General features: G+C 54.6%; 4 protein-coding genes across 4 annotated transcripts; 1 reads left to right on the top strand and 3 right to left on the bottom strand.

The window, feature by feature from the left end:
- Positions 1-3,413: 3,413 nt before the first annotated feature.
- J4E78_008554 (uncharacterized protein) lies at positions 3,414-5,235 on the bottom strand (the record flags this gene model as incomplete). The annotated part of the gene is made up of 4 exons (XM_049369154.1): positions 3,414-4,434; positions 4,487-4,714; positions 4,770-5,075; positions 5,126-5,235. 4 exons carry the CDS (start codon positions 5,233-5,235, stop codon positions 3,414-3,416), a joined length of 1,665 nt encoding a protein of 554 aa, XP_049219221.1.
- Positions 5,236-9,232: 3,997 nt separating this feature from the next.
- On the bottom strand, positions 9,233-10,763 carry J4E78_008553 (uncharacterized protein; the record flags this gene model as incomplete). The annotated part of the gene is made up of 4 exons (XM_049369153.1): positions 9,233-9,592; positions 9,753-10,280; positions 10,342-10,649; positions 10,700-10,763. The coding sequence occupies 4 exons, from the start codon at positions 10,761-10,763 to the stop codon at positions 9,233-9,235; spliced, it is 1,260 nt and encodes a 419-aa protein (XP_049219220.1).
- Positions 10,764-11,974: 1,211 nt separating this feature from the next.
- J4E78_008552 (uncharacterized protein) lies at positions 11,975-13,101 on the top strand (the record flags this gene model as incomplete). Its single annotated transcript, XM_049369152.1, has 4 exons — positions 11,975-12,010; positions 12,062-12,397; positions 12,459-12,589; positions 12,666-13,101. 4 exons carry the CDS (start codon positions 11,975-11,977, stop codon positions 13,099-13,101), a joined length of 939 nt encoding a protein of 312 aa, XP_049219219.1.
- A 758-nt stretch (positions 13,102-13,859) lies between these two features.
- Positions 13,860-16,001, bottom strand: J4E78_008551 (uncharacterized protein; the record flags this gene model as incomplete). The annotated part of the gene is made up of 1 exon (XM_049369151.1): positions 13,860-16,001. One exon carries the CDS (start codon positions 15,999-16,001, stop codon positions 13,860-13,862), a length of 2,142 nt encoding a protein of 713 aa, XP_049219218.1.
- Positions 16,002-17,400: the final 1,399 nt, after the last annotated feature.

Below are 17,400 nucleotides of genomic sequence, written 5' to 3'. Positions count from 1 at the left end.
GTGTAGTGTAGGAGATGTCTCCGCGTGCTGATGGTTGGAGTCGTCAACGTAGAGTTTAGGCCGTTGGGTGTTAGTGTTCGCGAACTTATTTAGTTAGCAGCGTCGACGGTCGGCTTTCGCTTCCAAAGACTTTTTTTTTGGCGGGCGCGGGCATGGCACCAGAAACGTGGCAATGCGACGCGGCGTTAGAAGAGCGCCAGAAACGCCAGAACCCATCGGATCGTGCTTGTCCGAGGTGGTGAACCAGAGGAAAACAAACTTTGGCATCGTGGCTTTTTCCGCGAAAACGCGCCATGGCGATGGTATGGTGAGCGCGACACAAGTCGGGGACAGGCCAGCCACACAGTCTAACGCAGCGATGGTGTCCGTGCCAGACGCGAAACTCGTTCAGCCACCCCTTATGTACGCGCGGATCATATCGTCGAGGCTTCGGAACTTTCTCCAGCATTCGGCTTCATCACGCCTAGGTTCATGTACACACAGTACCATGATGTACCTACAGTCGACCGACCGACCCTCCGCCTCGGCTCGACAATGACAATGACCACGCTGAGGCTCACACACCCACCCACCCATGCACGCTTGATCCCCAGAATAGAAATTATCAATGACCTGTTCGGTATTAGTAGGAATCGGGGGGTTGCTGCTGGGGCTGCTGCTGGGGCTGCACGGCTGTCAGAAAGTAGAGATCTGCTTTCCTGCAGGTGCTGGTGCGTGAGCGCTGGCAGGGTGCCGCGAGCACAGGTGCGCATCCTTCGGCCGACTGCGCTTACGCATTTTTTTTTTGGTTTGGTGGTTGATCGTCACGTCACGTTTTCTCTCTCTCCTTCGGAAGCCGGACAAAAGCCAGATCCGAGCCCCGGGCGGTGGTTGGTGGATTCCAAGTGCGGTGAACCAAGAACCAACGTCGAGTGAGACTCGAGTCAGCGCGCTGGTACTCTACGGGTAGTGCCCGTTGCGTTCTGCCAGGTCAGAATTTTGGAGTGTCATGGTGTGCTGCGACAAGAGGATACTATGGCGAGTGGAAAACATCATCATCGTTCGATAGTTCGCAAAGTTCCGATTCTTTTGGTGGAGGTGATGAGTGATCATTTATGCAAACCTACTCCATCTCCATGTCCTCGAGACGAGATCTCGGCATAATAGCACCGCAACAGCCCACACCACGGAGGCCGTGGGCCACGGGAGAGTGGGGGACATGCCCTGGACGACCGACTTCTCAGCGGCCAGCTGCAGAGAAAAAAACGTGTAGGGCGCGATGGAGACAGCGGAGCCCAAACGTTCCAAGAGAGCGGAGCCGCTTGAAGAGCGTCCCTCAGGAACGGCGGAAATTTCTTGTGGGTCGCCCTCTCGCATTGGGGAGGCACGTTTGTTGGAGGGAGGAGGAGGAAGCAAGGAAGCGCGTGCACAGAGTTTCTACTCGCCTGCCCTGGTCCATCGTCCTTCCGCTAACTCGACACCAGGGACGCGGCTAAGCAACCTGCCGGACTCCCATGATGCAACGCCTATCTGGGATGTCTGAAGCAGCTGGCCAGCAGACGACCCAAACTTTTTCGACCTGCAAGTTGCAACACTACCGGGTAGCTCTCTCTCTCTCGCGCTCTTCGGGCAGACCATGGATATGCCTTGTAAGTGCTCAAGTACCGAGATGCCGAGGAGATGGTTCTCGCAGTCCCAATCCAAGAACAACCCTGGAGACCCTGGCGTGAGCACTATTAGCTAAGACGTAACAAAGTGCTGGAATTGTCGGTGAACCGCTTTGGGGTCGCAAAGCCGAAGGCAGCCTTCTTATTGACAAGCAAGTGTTGCGACGGCAAGTGTGTGATGGCCTGGCGATGGCGATGCGAAGGCAGCGAGAAAGTGGAATAATTGCGAGAAAGTCATAGGAACTTCGCTTGCACCTTCCGCTTTGCATGCTGTGGCTGACATGGATGCCGCTCCCGTTGTGTGTCGTTATGGTTATGCATCGGAATCCTCCAAACGCCTGACGCCGCACGCAAAAAACGACTAATCGACATTTTGATGCGTAACTCCCCTCGAACACATCACATCAGCCCTATCTCCGTAACGTTGACCGGTCTCTGCACCAACAAGTAGCCTGCCAAGCCGGAGCATTCTGTGGCGGTGCAGCCATCACAGCATTTTCGCAATCCCACACAAAACAAGGTTGGCGCAGACAGCCTGTTGCGTGGCTGGTGAGAGAACGGTGTGACGATTCGTACGCGTTAGCCAGGCTAGGCGAGTGAGCAAATCCTATCCCGCTACCCGCGAAAAGCGAAATCCAGCGCACTGGTATGACATCAAGCTCGAGCCTACTGTACGCTGTAGGTCATACCTTAGCGCGGCCGTTTGTCTTTTGATCCTTAACTATCCTTTCTTTGTGTCAGGGTTACCCAGCCGGGAAAACCTGGGAATTACTTCTTGGACGGCATTGGAAGAGAACTACTTGCGCTGAATCGAGACTGCATTTGTCGGCAACATGCTTGTACGTTAAACCCGCAGTGCTGGGTTGATAATTGATAATGGGAAGCGATGGTGGGGGATTCGGTCTTGATTGGCGGCAGGAAGCTAAAATTGGTAGCTGACCTGTCCATCTTTCACGCGAGCATGCAGGGCAGACCCTGGCCATCACATGGAGAAACTAGGACTAGGGCTGAGAAACTAGGACGGTGTTGGACAACCTTAATTCTTCTGTGCATTGCTATCTAGCTGGTGCCTAAGTATCCTTGCTCTTCTCTGTACTCGGGGAAGTGCGGACGACGCTCAATGAGGAAGACGTTTTCCTCGAGAGTGGTTGTTCGTTCGCTGCGCTATGCAAGCTTTCCGTTATGTCGTTATGTGGCGTCTGTGAGAGCCTCGTCAGGCTTCCTCCACGCCGGGCATCAGTCCCGCAGCTCGATGCGCCTTTTCCTACAATGTAGCGAACTCCGGTCCAACTGCGGCTGACATAACAGGGGACGATGCGCGCGTTGCATGTTGGTGCGAAACATGTCCACTTGTTGTTCCGTCCACCTTGCGTCTGTCCGGATATTGCGCCGAAGCGCCGCAGCAGCCAAACCGCGATCGGCTTACGGCGGAAAGCCACAGCACCGTGCCAGTGGTGTCATGTCATAGGTCCGACTCGGGTGTCATGATTGACAGAGATCAATCGATCGGAAATTGTTCGTCTCGCACACCTGTGGATACAGCGAGGACGGGCCGGGCGGATGTCAGGTTTCGTTGCGTGCGCATGGTTCCTCGAATTTCCGCCGACATGGTGCTCTCAGGCGTGGTTGTACTGGCTGGGAAGGTACCCCGCAGTGGACGCCTGGCCTTTGTCGTCTACATCGTCCAGCGCGGGAGTATGTGATTGAGAAGCGACAATCTGCATCGGAGTAGTCATTTGGTTCCTGGGGGATCGTTCAGCGCGTCGTTCACGTCCAGATAGGTGTAGCCACGAACCCGCTGGGATAACCAGATTGCATTCCGAATGCGAATGCATGCTCTTGTGGGGCCGAGTATGGCGGCAGCAGCGCTGCAGGCGACCCCAGCGGAGACGCATAGCTACTCGACGATGCGTAGCTGCTAGCTGTGCCATACGTGTCGACGGTGCCAGATCGCGGGACTTCGAGGTACGGTGACGTCGGTGCAGAAGCCATGCCATGGGGAAGGAACGTGAGCGGTGATGGCGCAAACGCGGGAGACAGGCTCTGGCCGTAGCTGTATTGTGCAATGTGGTTTTCCAGATCCAGGTTGATGCTCTCCAGTGCGTAGGCCGACTGCTGCTGCATCGGCGAAATAGATGTCATCTGTTGTCTAGACCATTCTCGCCGGGTCTTATAAGACGAGACCATGTCGATAGGAAATTGCACCAGATAGGACATGGTCTGCATGCGCGCATCGTATCGAGGGTCTTGGAAACTCTGCACCAGCTGATTTATTTCCTCCAATGGGCGAAGGGAAAGGTCCGCGACAAAGACAGAAGCAACATCCGGGAACATTGGCTCCAAGGCTAGCGCAGTAGCGTAGAAGTGAGCCAGAACAACCAGGACGTTGACGTCTCCACGCTTCGCAGCTAGAAGTGAAATGGGAACCCAGAACAGCCACTTCCGTAATGCATACAGTTGGTTAAACTGTTCCTCCGGGCTTTGCGGCTGGTTAGACGATCGCAGGCGGTCGAGGTAGCCCTTGAGTTGGTCCACCCATTTCGATTCCTGTTCGTTGCGAGTGAGGTAGGGCTGTAGTCGTTGGAGGGAGGCGTGGATATCGACCAGGGCGTTCATGTGCTCTCTTCGTGCTTCTGGCGATATCGGGGTACTGATCGGGTTCATAAAGTGTCGGTTTGGCATAGGCGTGTGCTCTGCGATGTAGTCGGCGAACAGAGACTCATGTCTCCAGGGTTGCATGGATTGAATTACAGTCTTCGTGCCTGTGACTAGAGAAGCCCAGCCTCGCCTAAATGACTGCGTCAGTTTTGATTACCCCAATATATTCGGGTAGTCCTTACCAGTCTGTCGCCTGCCATGCAAGCAGGAGAGACGCCGCAAGTACAGCATCTGAGTTGTGCTTGGTAAAGTTGGTGATGCCGTCGTGCAAGCCCTTGAGAGCAAGACTTGCGTGATGGAATGCGAGGTTTCGGGTTTCGGTTGATTGAGAGATCCAGGCCAAGTGCGAGGCAGAGAAGGCGAGGATGCTGTGCATAACGAATGGATGGGTTGCGGCTATGCTCAAGAATCTAGAAACGTTAGTGTTGCTTTTGGGCGTAGTCGCTTGGGGTGGTAGGTGCGTACTTGGGCATCATGTCGGTCCAGAGGGTCGATTTCGAAGTCCTATTTCTGAACATCTCATTCGAGATAGAGGCAAGATGGTGCACCAGACGGAGGTCAACCGTCGTCAAGGCGCGCCATTGCGGCTGTGGGTATACTCGGAGCTCGGGGAAAGGGAACTCTCCCGTCTGTCTCCAGAGTTCGATAGTGGCCTCGATCTCGGGCGTCCAGAGCAGGTTGGGCTGCTGAGGAGACTGGGGAGACTCTGGCATCATGGCAGTTGGACTGTCCATGTAGTCGCAGCGAACCTGGTGCTTGGTGCAGTTGCGGCTGGGAAATGTTAGTACATGAGTCGTGGACAAAGAGATGTTGGTGCTTACCATTGCGGGAATGTTTCATCACAGCGAATATGCCGCCTCTTGCACGTCTTGCAGCCCTTTCGGGACTTGGTATGGCTGCGCCTTGAAGGGCCTCCACCGGGACCAGCCATTTTTCAAGAGGAAGATGAAGTAGTTTAGCGAGAGTGGGAAGTGGACCGTACGGCGTGGTCGTGGTAGCACGTCAGGGCACAGGATCAGTCGCAGGCAGTGTTCTCTTGTTGTGTGGTATGCGAGATGGACGGGAAGGTGGGATAGACGAGGGGCTGTGTATATGCGGGCGGTAGATCTGGCGAGCGGTTGATAAAGCGAGGGTAATGGGGTCGAAACCGGTGACTAAATTGGACAGGGTGGTGATTTGGAGGCTGTTCGTGGGCGTTCTGGTGATATATAGTGCAGAGTGCAGATGGGATGAGCTTAGATAGCTCTAGGGCTGGAGAGATATTGACGCAAGGCCAGCAATACCTCCGGCGGACAGGCTAAGAGGGTACGACAGGACGACGTGACAGCGGAAGTGGTCAAGCTCGTCTGCAACCTACCCCCTGCACAATGACCATGCAGGATGAGGACAAGGCTATGGACTAGAGGCTCGCCAGGCTGAAGAAGGGACTTGGGTGGTATGCGGGCAAAAGCGCAGGGTGACTTGTGCTCGGTCCCAAAGACGACAAACGTCGAGAAACGGGGCCAGGTAGGGTTAGCCTGAGGTAGCGTCCACACAAATAGCAGTGACGCCACGAGCGGCGGAAGAGAGACTTGGGTGGCAGCCCGCGAGACGGGAGAGGCTAGCAGGGAGGGCAGAGAAGCTTGCGGGAGCTACAGACGATGGAGTGACTGATTGCCAGATGGCACCGGCTGGCTCCTGCTCGTATGACATAGCCCCGGTGTAACTCCCGTGGGGATTAAGGTTCCAGCGAGCCATGAACCCTCGCAGTCGGCAGGGCGCTTTCAGACATGCAGCACGGCGTCCCTCAAAGACGATGGACGTGTTTGGATGAATGAAGCGGCCCCTGTCGGGCGAGGGTTGAGCCCAGGGCTAGGGTGCAGTGTGAAGGTGCTAGTTCGCCGACGGCCATGTCGCAGAAAGCAGCCTTTGGTGGCCCTCTGGTCAAAGCCCCTGTCAATCCGCTTGGGACGGAGACGTTTGAGCGTGCAGGTGCATGAGCCGCTCCAGCTGGGGCTCGGGCTCAGAGCGCAAGAGGCGTGAAAAACGGCCATTCAGGTCCGACGACCGAGGAAACGCCAACAGCTGCGCGGGCCGTGCGTGGAGAACGATCGACCAGTAGCACCTGGATAGCTCGCTGGCCATGCTGTAACGGGTAGTTGGAAGCCGCCTGCGGAATAGTGGGTGAAGGAGGCCGCCATGCTTGCTCGCCGGGTCAGCTTCGGGGCGCGCGCGCTGCTAATTTTTCAGACAGCTCCAGAGCCCTGAGTGAGGTGGCAGCGCCCACGCGTGACGGGCGTGACGGGCGACCACGGGCGACATGGATGCCCGACATCTCATCAACGCGAAATGCGAAGCTGGACGCTGCCAGCGACGTCGGTCGAATCAGACTGACGTTGCTGATGCGATGCCACCAGCGATCGCTAAACACTGCGGAAGCCGGGGCCCTCAATATCTCGCGGTCAAAAATAGCCCTCCGTGCGTCACCTGTCACCAGACCGCACGCAAAAAGGGTCTACACTTTCATCGCGCTGATTTTCCATCGATACTACGCTGGCCCATCCTCACGCCGCTATCCTCATACCGCTCCTTCGCATCCAGTTGCGCCGAGCAGTGGCGGCGGACCTCGCTCTATTCCTGTCTCCGCTATCGACGGAAGGGCGCCGCGCGATGATTAAGCGTGACTTCCGCTCCGACGAGTGCCACGAGTGGGTGACTTCGCCTGTGGCATCGCGAAAGGCCATCGCATCACTGGGTAAACAACCTAGGAACTTCCCCCGCTGGCAATATCTCATGCAGCGGAGAATGCTTGCTGGCGGGGCCTATACAGTAACTGAGTAATTACGCGACCCTGCTGGTGGGCGCCTGACACAACAGCCTGCATCCACATATCGAGATATCGTCACAGCAGCTGCGATTTCGTCGCCGACATCCCATAGGGCTGTACCTATGACGTTGTCTATACGCGCGATACCGTCGCGACCGTCGCGTGGTGGAGCACAAGTAGCTGCCACGAGATACGAGTTCTAAACCAGGAACCAGTGGCATCGCGGCGGCACCCGTCGCCTACCTACCAGCTACCTCTTGCAACCACCGAGGCTAAAACTCTACTAGATGACATAGCGGAATGCGCGAAAGCAGGTTCATGCGACAACATGTGTATTCGCAGGCTAGTCTTCCTTCAGCCACACGCCTACGTCGAGCTGGTGTTTGGTTGTCATAGATCCGTGGTGGCTATTCTTAGGATTAAGGTCCTTTTACCCTGGGAGTTTGCAGCCGACCATGCATCTAGGGCTACCCATGCAGCCATGTTTTCTCTGGGGTTCTGCGACTAGGGTTACAAGACACCTCTCCACTCGCATCTTTCGTCCATCGTCGCATCGGTCTTTTCCGATGGCCTATTCGCCTTTTCAGCGTAGCCTCAGCATAGCTCCAGCGTACACTAAGCCAGCGCACTACTAACCGACTCAGCGATTCAGCAACCACAAAAAACATCCGAACGTTACTATACATATATTTTATGACGTCTGAAGAGGCTTCATGTCGCGACACCACACCGGCAGTCACACGACAACAAGACATCGCAGCCAAGCCGGTTACCAAATGCAAGTTTTGACACAAAATGTCGAGTTTTCAGCGCGGCGCGCAATACACATTCCCCAGCCATCTGCAAGCCACACTTTGCACCTGCACGACCATGCAAAGCATCCCTCTCCACCCGTCGGCCCAGAGCTATAAAAAGCGTCGCACCCTGAGCTACCATTGGCGCGGAAGCGATTTCTACCGGCAAGTGTGGCAGGCGACACAGAGAAATCACACAGACACTTCCTCTTCTCCGCCCTCACGGGCCATTGCGTGCACTGTGATGTGAGCTGTCAATTCCTCCGAACGCTTTGGGGGGGTTTGATCCACCGGCCGAACATGCACGACTACCAATTGCAAGATCAACGTTTTGATATTTACGCATATCTACTGTGTATCGTCGATCTCACATCCCAGACACACACCACCACCACATCATATGTACTCACCCCTCCAATCCTCCATATTGCCAATATATCGTCCACTACAAACCCGCCTGCCTATGCAAGCCCACCCGTCTGAACCTTACCTACAACTACTACTGCGCTGCAACTATCATTCACCCCAATAAGCCTAAAGGCAATGCCAATCCCAATACTACACACCAGCCAACCATCTTCGTGACCTGATACATAACCCAATGTTTTGCGTTGGTGAGCAATACCTCCGTAACCTGAAACATTCGGCCTCGGCCGTAATATCACTCATCTGGCAGGTAATCAGGCCGATGAGCCTTGTCCGCTATTCCAAGGTTCTTTCAATAGATTAAGTGACCCCACACGTGATCGACGACCGGTATGCTGAGTCAGTCACCACTCACGGATTCTCTTCGCTTTTCGGCGAGTCGTGAATGCATGGTCGTTCAGCATGGGTGTTCGGCATGCGTGATACACACAGACTATGGGGTTTTTTACGTGAATATTGGGTGGCCTGATACCGGTGTTGTGTTTCAGATCGCAGGGCGATGTTACATGCTGGTGAAGGTGGGGGAGAGGGGGGTTTCAGCTGGATATGTTCATCGGCGGTACCGGGCGCTTGGGGTGGATGGGTGGATAGGTGGGTGTGTGGTTTGTGCGGCTTGTGCTGTGGATGAATGAATGGATGAACGAATGAACGAGTGGTTATGTCATTGGATGTGGTGGAAACTGGATTCTTCGAAGAAGGGAGGCATGTCCCATCGAGATTGGATTTGGGCGAGCGACGGGTTTCTTTCCTTTCGATGTTTGGGTCTTCATGCTCAGCGAAAGTCCATTCATCACACTCATGACACATCACTCCCTTCCCTTTGCTACCCTCTTAAATCTTCCCGACCCTCCTACCATCCAACCCAACCACCCCGACTCTCTAATATCCCCATCTCCCCCCTCTCACGTCCCCCAACTCCACTCATCCCACTCCTCCCTCCAACTCACCGGCTCCAGCGGCCCCTCAACGCTCAAAATCTGTCCTTTGGCACACTCGTCAAAGCTAACCTTCTTCTGCTTCTCCAAGTAAAACACATCGTACCTTTCATGCATAGCGTCTTTCAGATTACGTACATTGCCCTCGGGATGCAGTTTCTCCCATGGTCGCGTGCACACACGGCCTTTGCAGCGCTTGAGCGTGAGGAGGAGGGCGTCGAGGCGGGCGGTTAGGGGGAGGATGGGGTAGGAGGATATGGTGGTGGAGGTGGATGTGTTGGGTGTGTTGGGTGTGGAGAGGAGGTTGGTGAGTTGGTAGGGGTCGGTCTGCGTGCTCTTCGTCAGTGCCTACATTCCCAAGCCTTCAAACTAAAGAGAGGGAGAGAAAGCAAAGAAAAAGAAGACTAACCTTCATATCATAAAGCTCCCGCTCATTCGTACACCAAACCGTATAACTCAAATCATACTCCTCCCCCACCACCCTCACCGTCTTATACGTATTCTCCGCCCACCCATCTCGCCCATAAAACGTATTCCCCTCCACAAGATACTCCCCCCAAAACTCAACATTAACATGTTCGCTCTTCCCACCCTTTTCCTGCATCGCCCCCGTAACAGGAATAACCTCCCCGTCAAAGTCCTCCCGGGCTGGTATACTAGCGAGATGAAACAGCGTAGGCACGATATCCGTATGACTACTCGGAATCTCCATCACAGCGCCTTTGGCAACGCCCGGGCCGCGGATGAAGAAAGGGATATTGATGTCTTCTTCTATGCCGCAGGATTTGCCGGGTGGGAGCCGGTGTTGGCTGATGTGGAAGCCGTTGTCGGTCGTGTATATCAAGTAAGTGTTTTCCAGCACCTCGGGGGTTTCGCTCAGACGGTTCATGATGGACTCGATGAGGTCGTCGACGGATTGGAGGGTTTGCAGGCGTGCGCGGTACCAGGCGTCGTTGTAGGCGATTTCTGAGGCGTTGAGCAGGCGCAGGGTGGAGAAGTAGGATGCTGTTCCTGGCTGAGGGGGTGGGGGTGTTAGATGGGGTGTGCAGTGCAGAGGGGAAGCGGGCTTGACTTACTTTTGAGGGGTTGAAGTTTGGCGTTCGGGGTACTTTTACGTCGGGGAAGAGATGCTCGTGTCGCTTTGCGGGGACGGGTAGGTTGAACTTTGTGGGGCGTGGGTTGGTGATTGTTTCTGAGTGGGGGGCTATGGGTGCGACGCCGATGAAGAATGGTCGGTCTGGTGCTGCGATGGCTTCGTCTAGGAAGGAGACTGCGGCGTTGGCTACGAGGTCGGTTGAGTATTCTCCTGGTGAGTTTCTGTAGACTTCGTGGTTACGCGTCATGGTTGAGTTGTAGAAGACGTATGTTCCGGGGTCGATCAAGACTGTGGGTGTCAGTGATTAGAAACTGGAGCTATAATGATGCTGAGCTTACAGTCAGAACCGTTCCAGCCACTAGCTCGCGGTGCATCGTATGTAGAGGTGGAGTGACCATTCATCAGTTTTCCAGTGTAATATGTGTTGTAGCCCGCCTCCTGAAGCCACACAGGAAGATAAGCATCATTAAAACCTTCTTCAATGAATCTAGGATATCCGCCTGCTAGTAGTCAGTACAATTTCTAGCTTATTCCTTTAAGTTCGAAGTACCGTAAGGAGCTGAGACGTCCGTGACATTCGTGTTATGGGCAGCTTTTCCAGTCAAGAGCGACACTCGTGATGGGCAGCAGAGTGCTACGGTGCAGAAATGCTTCTTAAACCAAGTACCTTCCTGGGCGAAATGCTTCTGCACAGCAGGTTGGTAGTCTAGCGAGTTCAAATGCAAGTCTTGATCGTCGGTAATGATGAAGATGAAGTTGGGTTTGGTAGAGCGCCCAGCAAGAGCGGCAACACTTAAGGAAAGTAACAGCAGAACTCGAATTGGAATCATGGTTGTGTGCGAGAATTGAGTTTTGCAAAATTCACAGTGCTGATATACCTTTGGATCTGTTTACGCTCTGACGTATCTGGGTAGTCGCTACCCACGCCCATCGCGCGAAGTTGCAACTCCATTGCGTGCTCGGGAAGCCGACCAGGGTTCAGCACAGTCCCACTCACGATGCATACTAGTAGAGAAAGCTGCCAATAGGACGAAAGGAAAAGTGATGTACGACGTGAGTGGAATGAAGGTCTAGTCCTGGAAGGAGAAAGAACCTGCCCAGGTGACAACATGAGCTTATCGTGAAGCAGGCTGAGGAGTGTGCTCCCGATCTATCTGCCGGTACACAGCAGATCTACCTGTATACAGACAATACAAGGGGGATCTCGCAAGGGAATATGAAGGAACTAGAAAGTAGTGAGTAAGGAGCCCCGTCGGCCTTGCGCTAGCCATACCTAGGTAGCCTTGGATAGGTACGATTGGAATGAAGTGAAACTTTGGAACGGTAGACCTCATTGCAGGGCTGATGCATCGATTCCATGCTGTGGCCGCATCTATACAACATCGCCAAGACGTTTGTTCTGTGACACGAGAAGACGATTCCATGAACACGAGCGATACCGGGTAGAGGGGTCAGCACATGGGACGACCTTGTTCACTTCCAATTCATAGTGGGGCATCGGAACGTTCCGAAGCGCGGGCCGAGGAGTTATTCCGGCGGCGCCTGTCGATGGCGTAGGTCCAAACACATCGACAACACACTCGCGCACCACACCGCTCTACCTTTACGCAACTATGTCGGGAGGCTGGAACACCATAGAGTCCGATGCCGTAAGTCCACCCTTATCTTCCTCGAAAATCGCATACTAACAACCCCAACAGGGTGTCTTCACATACCTCATCGAGAAGCTCGGTGTCAAGGGCGTAGAGTTCGAAGAACTCACCACACTCGAACCCTCAGACCTACAAGCCCTGGGCACCCTTTACGGCGTAATCTTCCTCTTCAAGTACCCGACCGGCGAGAAACCCAGCGACGTACCGAAAGACGGGACGTACGACTACGAGGCGGCGAATAAGCTCTTCTTCCCTGCGCAAACGATACAGAATGCGTGTGGTACACAGGCGATTGTTTCGCTGCTGTTGAATAGGGAGGAGGAGGTGGATATCGGCAAGGAACTGAAGGAGTTCAAGGAATTTGCTGGCGACTTTCCGCCAGAGGTATGTGAAGGCAGGGACTGTACCTATGCTTTGGATAGGAGGGGCTGATAAAGAGACATAGCTACGAGGAGAAACACTGTCAAACTCGGACCTTATCCGCGAAACCCACAACTCCTTCGCGCGGTCTTCGCCGTTCGTAGATGAGACACAAAGGACGGCTACTGAAGACGACGATGTCTTCCACTTTATCGCGTAAGTCCCCTTCCTCCCTTCCTTGTCTATAACCCCACCACTCCCCCACAGCCCACCTACTAACCCACCCACCCAGCTACACATCCATAAACAACAAACTCTACGAACTCGACGGCCTCCAACCCGCGCCCATCCTCCACGGCCCCTGCACGCCCACCGACTTCCCCGCCAAAATCATCCCCGTCCTCCAACGCCGCATCGCGCGCTACCCCGCCTCGGAAATCCGCTTCAACCTCATGGCCTGCTGTCGCGACCTGCGCATCCGGGCGAGGGAGATAGGCGACGAGGACGAGCTCGAAGAGCAAGAAGACAAACGCGCGAGGTGGCTGTATGAGAATAGTTTGAGGAGGCATAACTTTGTGGGGTTTGTGGGGGAACTGCTGAAGGCGGTTACGAGGGCGAAGTTAAATGAGGGGGAGGGGGCTTATGAGGCGTGGGTTGAGGATGCGAAGGGGAGGGCGGGGAGGAAGAGGGAGGAGTTGAAGAAGAAGGGTATTCAGCCTGAGGAGTAGGTAGAAGCGTGAGTGGGAGCGGGGGTGGTTGGGGTTCGATTGGGATCAAGGAGACTGAAGGATGGGTGCTTGTGCATGATGATACTTGCAGAGCTTCATTGGATACAAACCTGATAATCACAAAGACCAGTCTATCGGACTACTATGCTCCTTCCCATGTCGAATTAACTTCAAAGTTAGGTCGAATACCTCCAGGCTACACTGAAATCAATCCTACCCATACTGTCCACACCGCCAATTGAGTCTCTCACAGCAACTCAAACACACATAGCTCAAGCACCACGCAACGATATCATATCATATCTTCATTCTTCATTCTCATTCAATTGGTATATACTCCCCATATCCATATCCATATCCATATCCACATCCAAACTATCCAACTCAACAACCCCACTCCATTCCGCCTCAACCTCAACCCCAACCCAACCCAACCCAACCACAACCATAAAGAAAAAAAAAAGCTCAAGAAAAGGGGATATCTTCAATCGAAACCGCTACATTACGTCATGAACATGAAACATGAAAGACATGGTATAGTATCGTATGGTGTATGTATGCAAATGCAAACGCAAATGCACATGTACATGCATATAGATAGGTAGATGCTAGAGGCCGTGAGGGGTATGCGTTATAAGCTTCATAGAAAAGAGAAAAGGAGAAATATAACAAAGGACAAAGGAAAAGAGGAGGGAATATGCGGGGTGGGGAGAAGGCGATGGAGGAGGAGGAAGGCGGAAGAGGTTGTATGAGAGCGTCTAAGCAGACGCAGCGCAGTACGCAAGCGGAGCCTCGAAGACGGGTTCGACTTCTGAAGCGCAGAACGAGGTTTCAGCGGGTGTCTGGTTGGAAGCGACAAGGACGTTCGTCTTCGCCTCAACCTCAGCAGCAGCGAGGGGAGTAGACTGCTCCGCAACGACGTCGAAGATGTCGAGGTCTACAACGGGGCTGGTAGATGTCTCTTCTTCCGCCTTCTCTTCGACAACAACCTCAACCTCAACCTCAACCTCAGCCTCGACCTCCTCAGCCGCAGGCTCGATCTCTGGGTCCGCAACAGCAAGTACCGGCACGGCAGTAGCAGTGGCAAACTCCGTAACCGTAAATGTAGAGTAACTCGTCGCAGTCATAGTAGCCGTGACGGCATTCATCATGGGCGCCGCAACCTCGGTGGGGAGCTCTAGCATCTGTGCCGACGCGGGTGCTTGCTGAGCAGCACGCATGTTCATCGCCATGTATGCGACGGCCACAGCGAGTAACAAGATGATAGAGTTGCGCTTGTCGCTGAGGAGAAGGATGATGTAGTTCTTCAGCAGCGTGCTGAGCGGTATTTGAGCTGCCGAGAGACGTGTGGCAGCTTCAGCGCTCTCCTGTTCCTTGATAGCAGTTTCCAGCGCACGGAGACGCTGGGCGACGGCGTCGGATTCAGCAAGGGCTTTGGCTTCGAGTTCAAGACGAACAGCCTCCTTCGCTTCGTTGAGCTTGAGCTGGAGGTCCTCTTCGAACTTCTTCCTCTCAGCTGCTTTCTCTTCGATGCTTCTTTGCAGAGCGGCGGCGGCCTCTTCGAAGCTCTTTTGTAGTTCGGCTTCCTCCTTGCGCTTCGCCTCGTTGGCTTCCTCTTCTAGGATCTTGGTCTTGGCGGCGGCTTCTTGGATTTGGCGTTGGAGCTCGACGGTGTATTGTGCCTTGCGCTTGTCGGCTTCTTGCTCCTCCTGGGCGCGGCGCTCGAGCGTCTTGCGGACCTCCTCGGGGATCCAGGGGTGGATCTCGACGTCGCATCTTTCCATGTCGTTCCAGCAGGCTTGCCATGCGGCGGCGCGCATCAGACCGTTGGCGGCGTAGATCTTGATGTCCCATTTCCGTGTGCCGGCACCGATGCCTTTGCCGGGCTTCTTGAGTTCGCGGTGGCAGTCTATGCACATGCTGTGGTCGCCATTGTGGGAGGTGTTGCTTCCTTCCGTCAGTGTGCCTCCACTCATGCGACTGCCCCGTCCGGTGTTCTCGTCGCCGACGCTCGCGACATCGTCCTCGTCTTCCCGCTCGTCCTCGTCCTCGGGTGGGACGAAGTGGCCGCACGGGAGCAGGCGGGGTGTTCTGAGCTCCAGGCTTTCCAGTATGCGTTCCTCGAGCAGGTCGTACTCGTCCCTGGGGTGCGGGATGAGAAGGCCGCGTCGCATCAGGATGATGTCCTGCAGCTTCTCCTCCAGCAGCTTGTAGTTCTCCACCAGCCAATCAGGCATGATCCTGGCCATGATGTCGTGCGAGTACGGTACCTGCATGGGCAGAATGGTAACATGCAACAGGACCAGCGGCGCCTGCTGCGGTGTCGGGGTCGGTCTCGGACTATGAGGCTCCCGTATGCTCCTTCTCCGTGAGCCGGTAGACTGTCTCGACATGTCGTGCTCTGATCTGCTGCTCCTGCTAGGTGTAGCCAGCTTGAAGGAGCCTTTGAGTCGCTCTTGGGAGGTCTGGTGTGCGAGTGTGGGCGGCGGCGACGACATCTGCATGGCGCGGACAGACTCAGTATTCCGGAAGCGCGGACGTTCTTTGCGTGCTCGTGCACCGGCCTCGTTAGCGGGCAGGATGGGTTTCGAAGCTATCGACGACTCGGAGGGGATAGCCGAGACGAAGCTGTAGTGCGAGGACATGCGCTGCTGCGACCCCGGGCGCGAGGTGTAGGAGCTGCGGTAGGGCTGGGGCTCGTCGTCGGGCTCCTGTTGCTGTGCCAGCTCAATGCTATGTACAACGTCGTGGGCCATGGGGAACGAGCGTTCGGAGTGGTACGAGTCACTGCCGACGAACAAGTCCGACGGCGACAAGGGTTCGCGATCCTGTGGGTCTTCGTAGATGGCGAATGAGGTAAGGCCCGGCTGGGGAGACGGGTGGTGCATGGTAGTAGCCATATCGACCTTTCTTCCAACAATTCTTCGCAATGTGTAACTCAAAGTTTGTGAGATGGAACAATTGCAAGATAGATAGAATGGGAGGCCAGGGATCCCATCATCTGAAATTCATGGTGAGCCGAGGCGGCACCCGGTGGGGGTTGGCTGCGAGGTGGTTGGGATGGCTAGCGCGTGCGTTGTCGACGTGTCAAGAGCGTGCTGGAGTTTGTTTACACACCGACACTTTAGCGCCTAACCCCAAACGTACACCAACGGCCTCGCGCCCCATACTTTCCAACCCTTCCAGCATGGAGCCTTCGGATTTCAGTGGGTGACGCCCCGGTAGTGTTCCCGCCTGCATGCCTTTTTGAGAACCCTCGCCTTTGATAGGATCTGCATCTTCCTTCATGCGAGTACAGCCTCATTCTGCAGCATGTAACATGACTACTCAAAGATAGCCAGTACCCCACCACGAGACAGACCGTTGCACGCGCGCATGGCGAGAGCAGAAAATCTTTGAGTCGCTGATTCACGTCTTTGTAAAAAGGTCGGTGTAGGAAGACGATCGCAGGTGGCACAAGCTCGTCAAAACAAAGAAGGGCTACCAATCTCACGATATATCGTTGACGCCTTCATCGATTCATCGAAGGGTCTTACCAGCCGCTTCATGTCCACGTATCGCTGTGCTGGCTCTGCGGCGGGGCACAGTCTACCCCTCCTGTTTGAACTAATCCCTCTTCGCTCGTAATTACCACAACCACGATAGCCAGCACATGCTGCATCAACTCACTATTCCAAGTCTGGCATACTCTGCCCCTCGCTGGCTTGAACTTTGCGTTTCATGGCTCCTATTTCACGCGTATAAGGGCAAATCCATCTACTCAAGCTGGCCAGTGTACAGGCAGCGAACTCGAGATCTTCAAGCTTTCTAGATACTACATGGACATGAACTCACAGTAGAAATGTTCACTTAACTACAAGCGGCGTCTAGCATCTCATTACTCAACCGAGAACAATGAGCAGCCTTCCCGCGCCATCCATGACGAGACACTACAAGTAAATTCTAGCATTACTTAGATCTTCAGAAGACAACAGATGGATTCACCAACTCAATCGCACTCCCAACTTCCTTCGCACTCGTAGTCTTCCAGAATGTCTCGGCTCTACCTCCGCCAGTATACTTGCCATGACTCATACGCCATACATCTAACATGCACAACCTCACAATGCACCCACCTAGATTCTACACTCAACACGCTTAGTCCACCATGCCACGAACAGTCCTCTTCGTAATCGACATCCAAGTCTCCCTAGCCTCAAACCCCTTAACCGAAATCCCCGCCGCAGCACGTATTCGTGAAGCCGGAACAAGCATCCTACAACGAGCACGTCAAGCCATTGACACGGCATGCGAACAGGG

Source organism: Alternaria triticimaculans (assembly GCF_023758025.1).
Source record: "Alternaria triticimaculans strain BMP 0046 chromosome Unknown scaffold_15, whole genome shotgun sequence".
Lineage (NCBI taxonomy): Eukaryota > Fungi > Ascomycota > Dothideomycetes > Pleosporales > Pleosporaceae > Alternaria > Alternaria triticimaculans.
The sequence above is the reverse complement of the archived record's forward strand: the minus strand, read 5'-3'. Positions and strand labels throughout refer to the sequence as shown.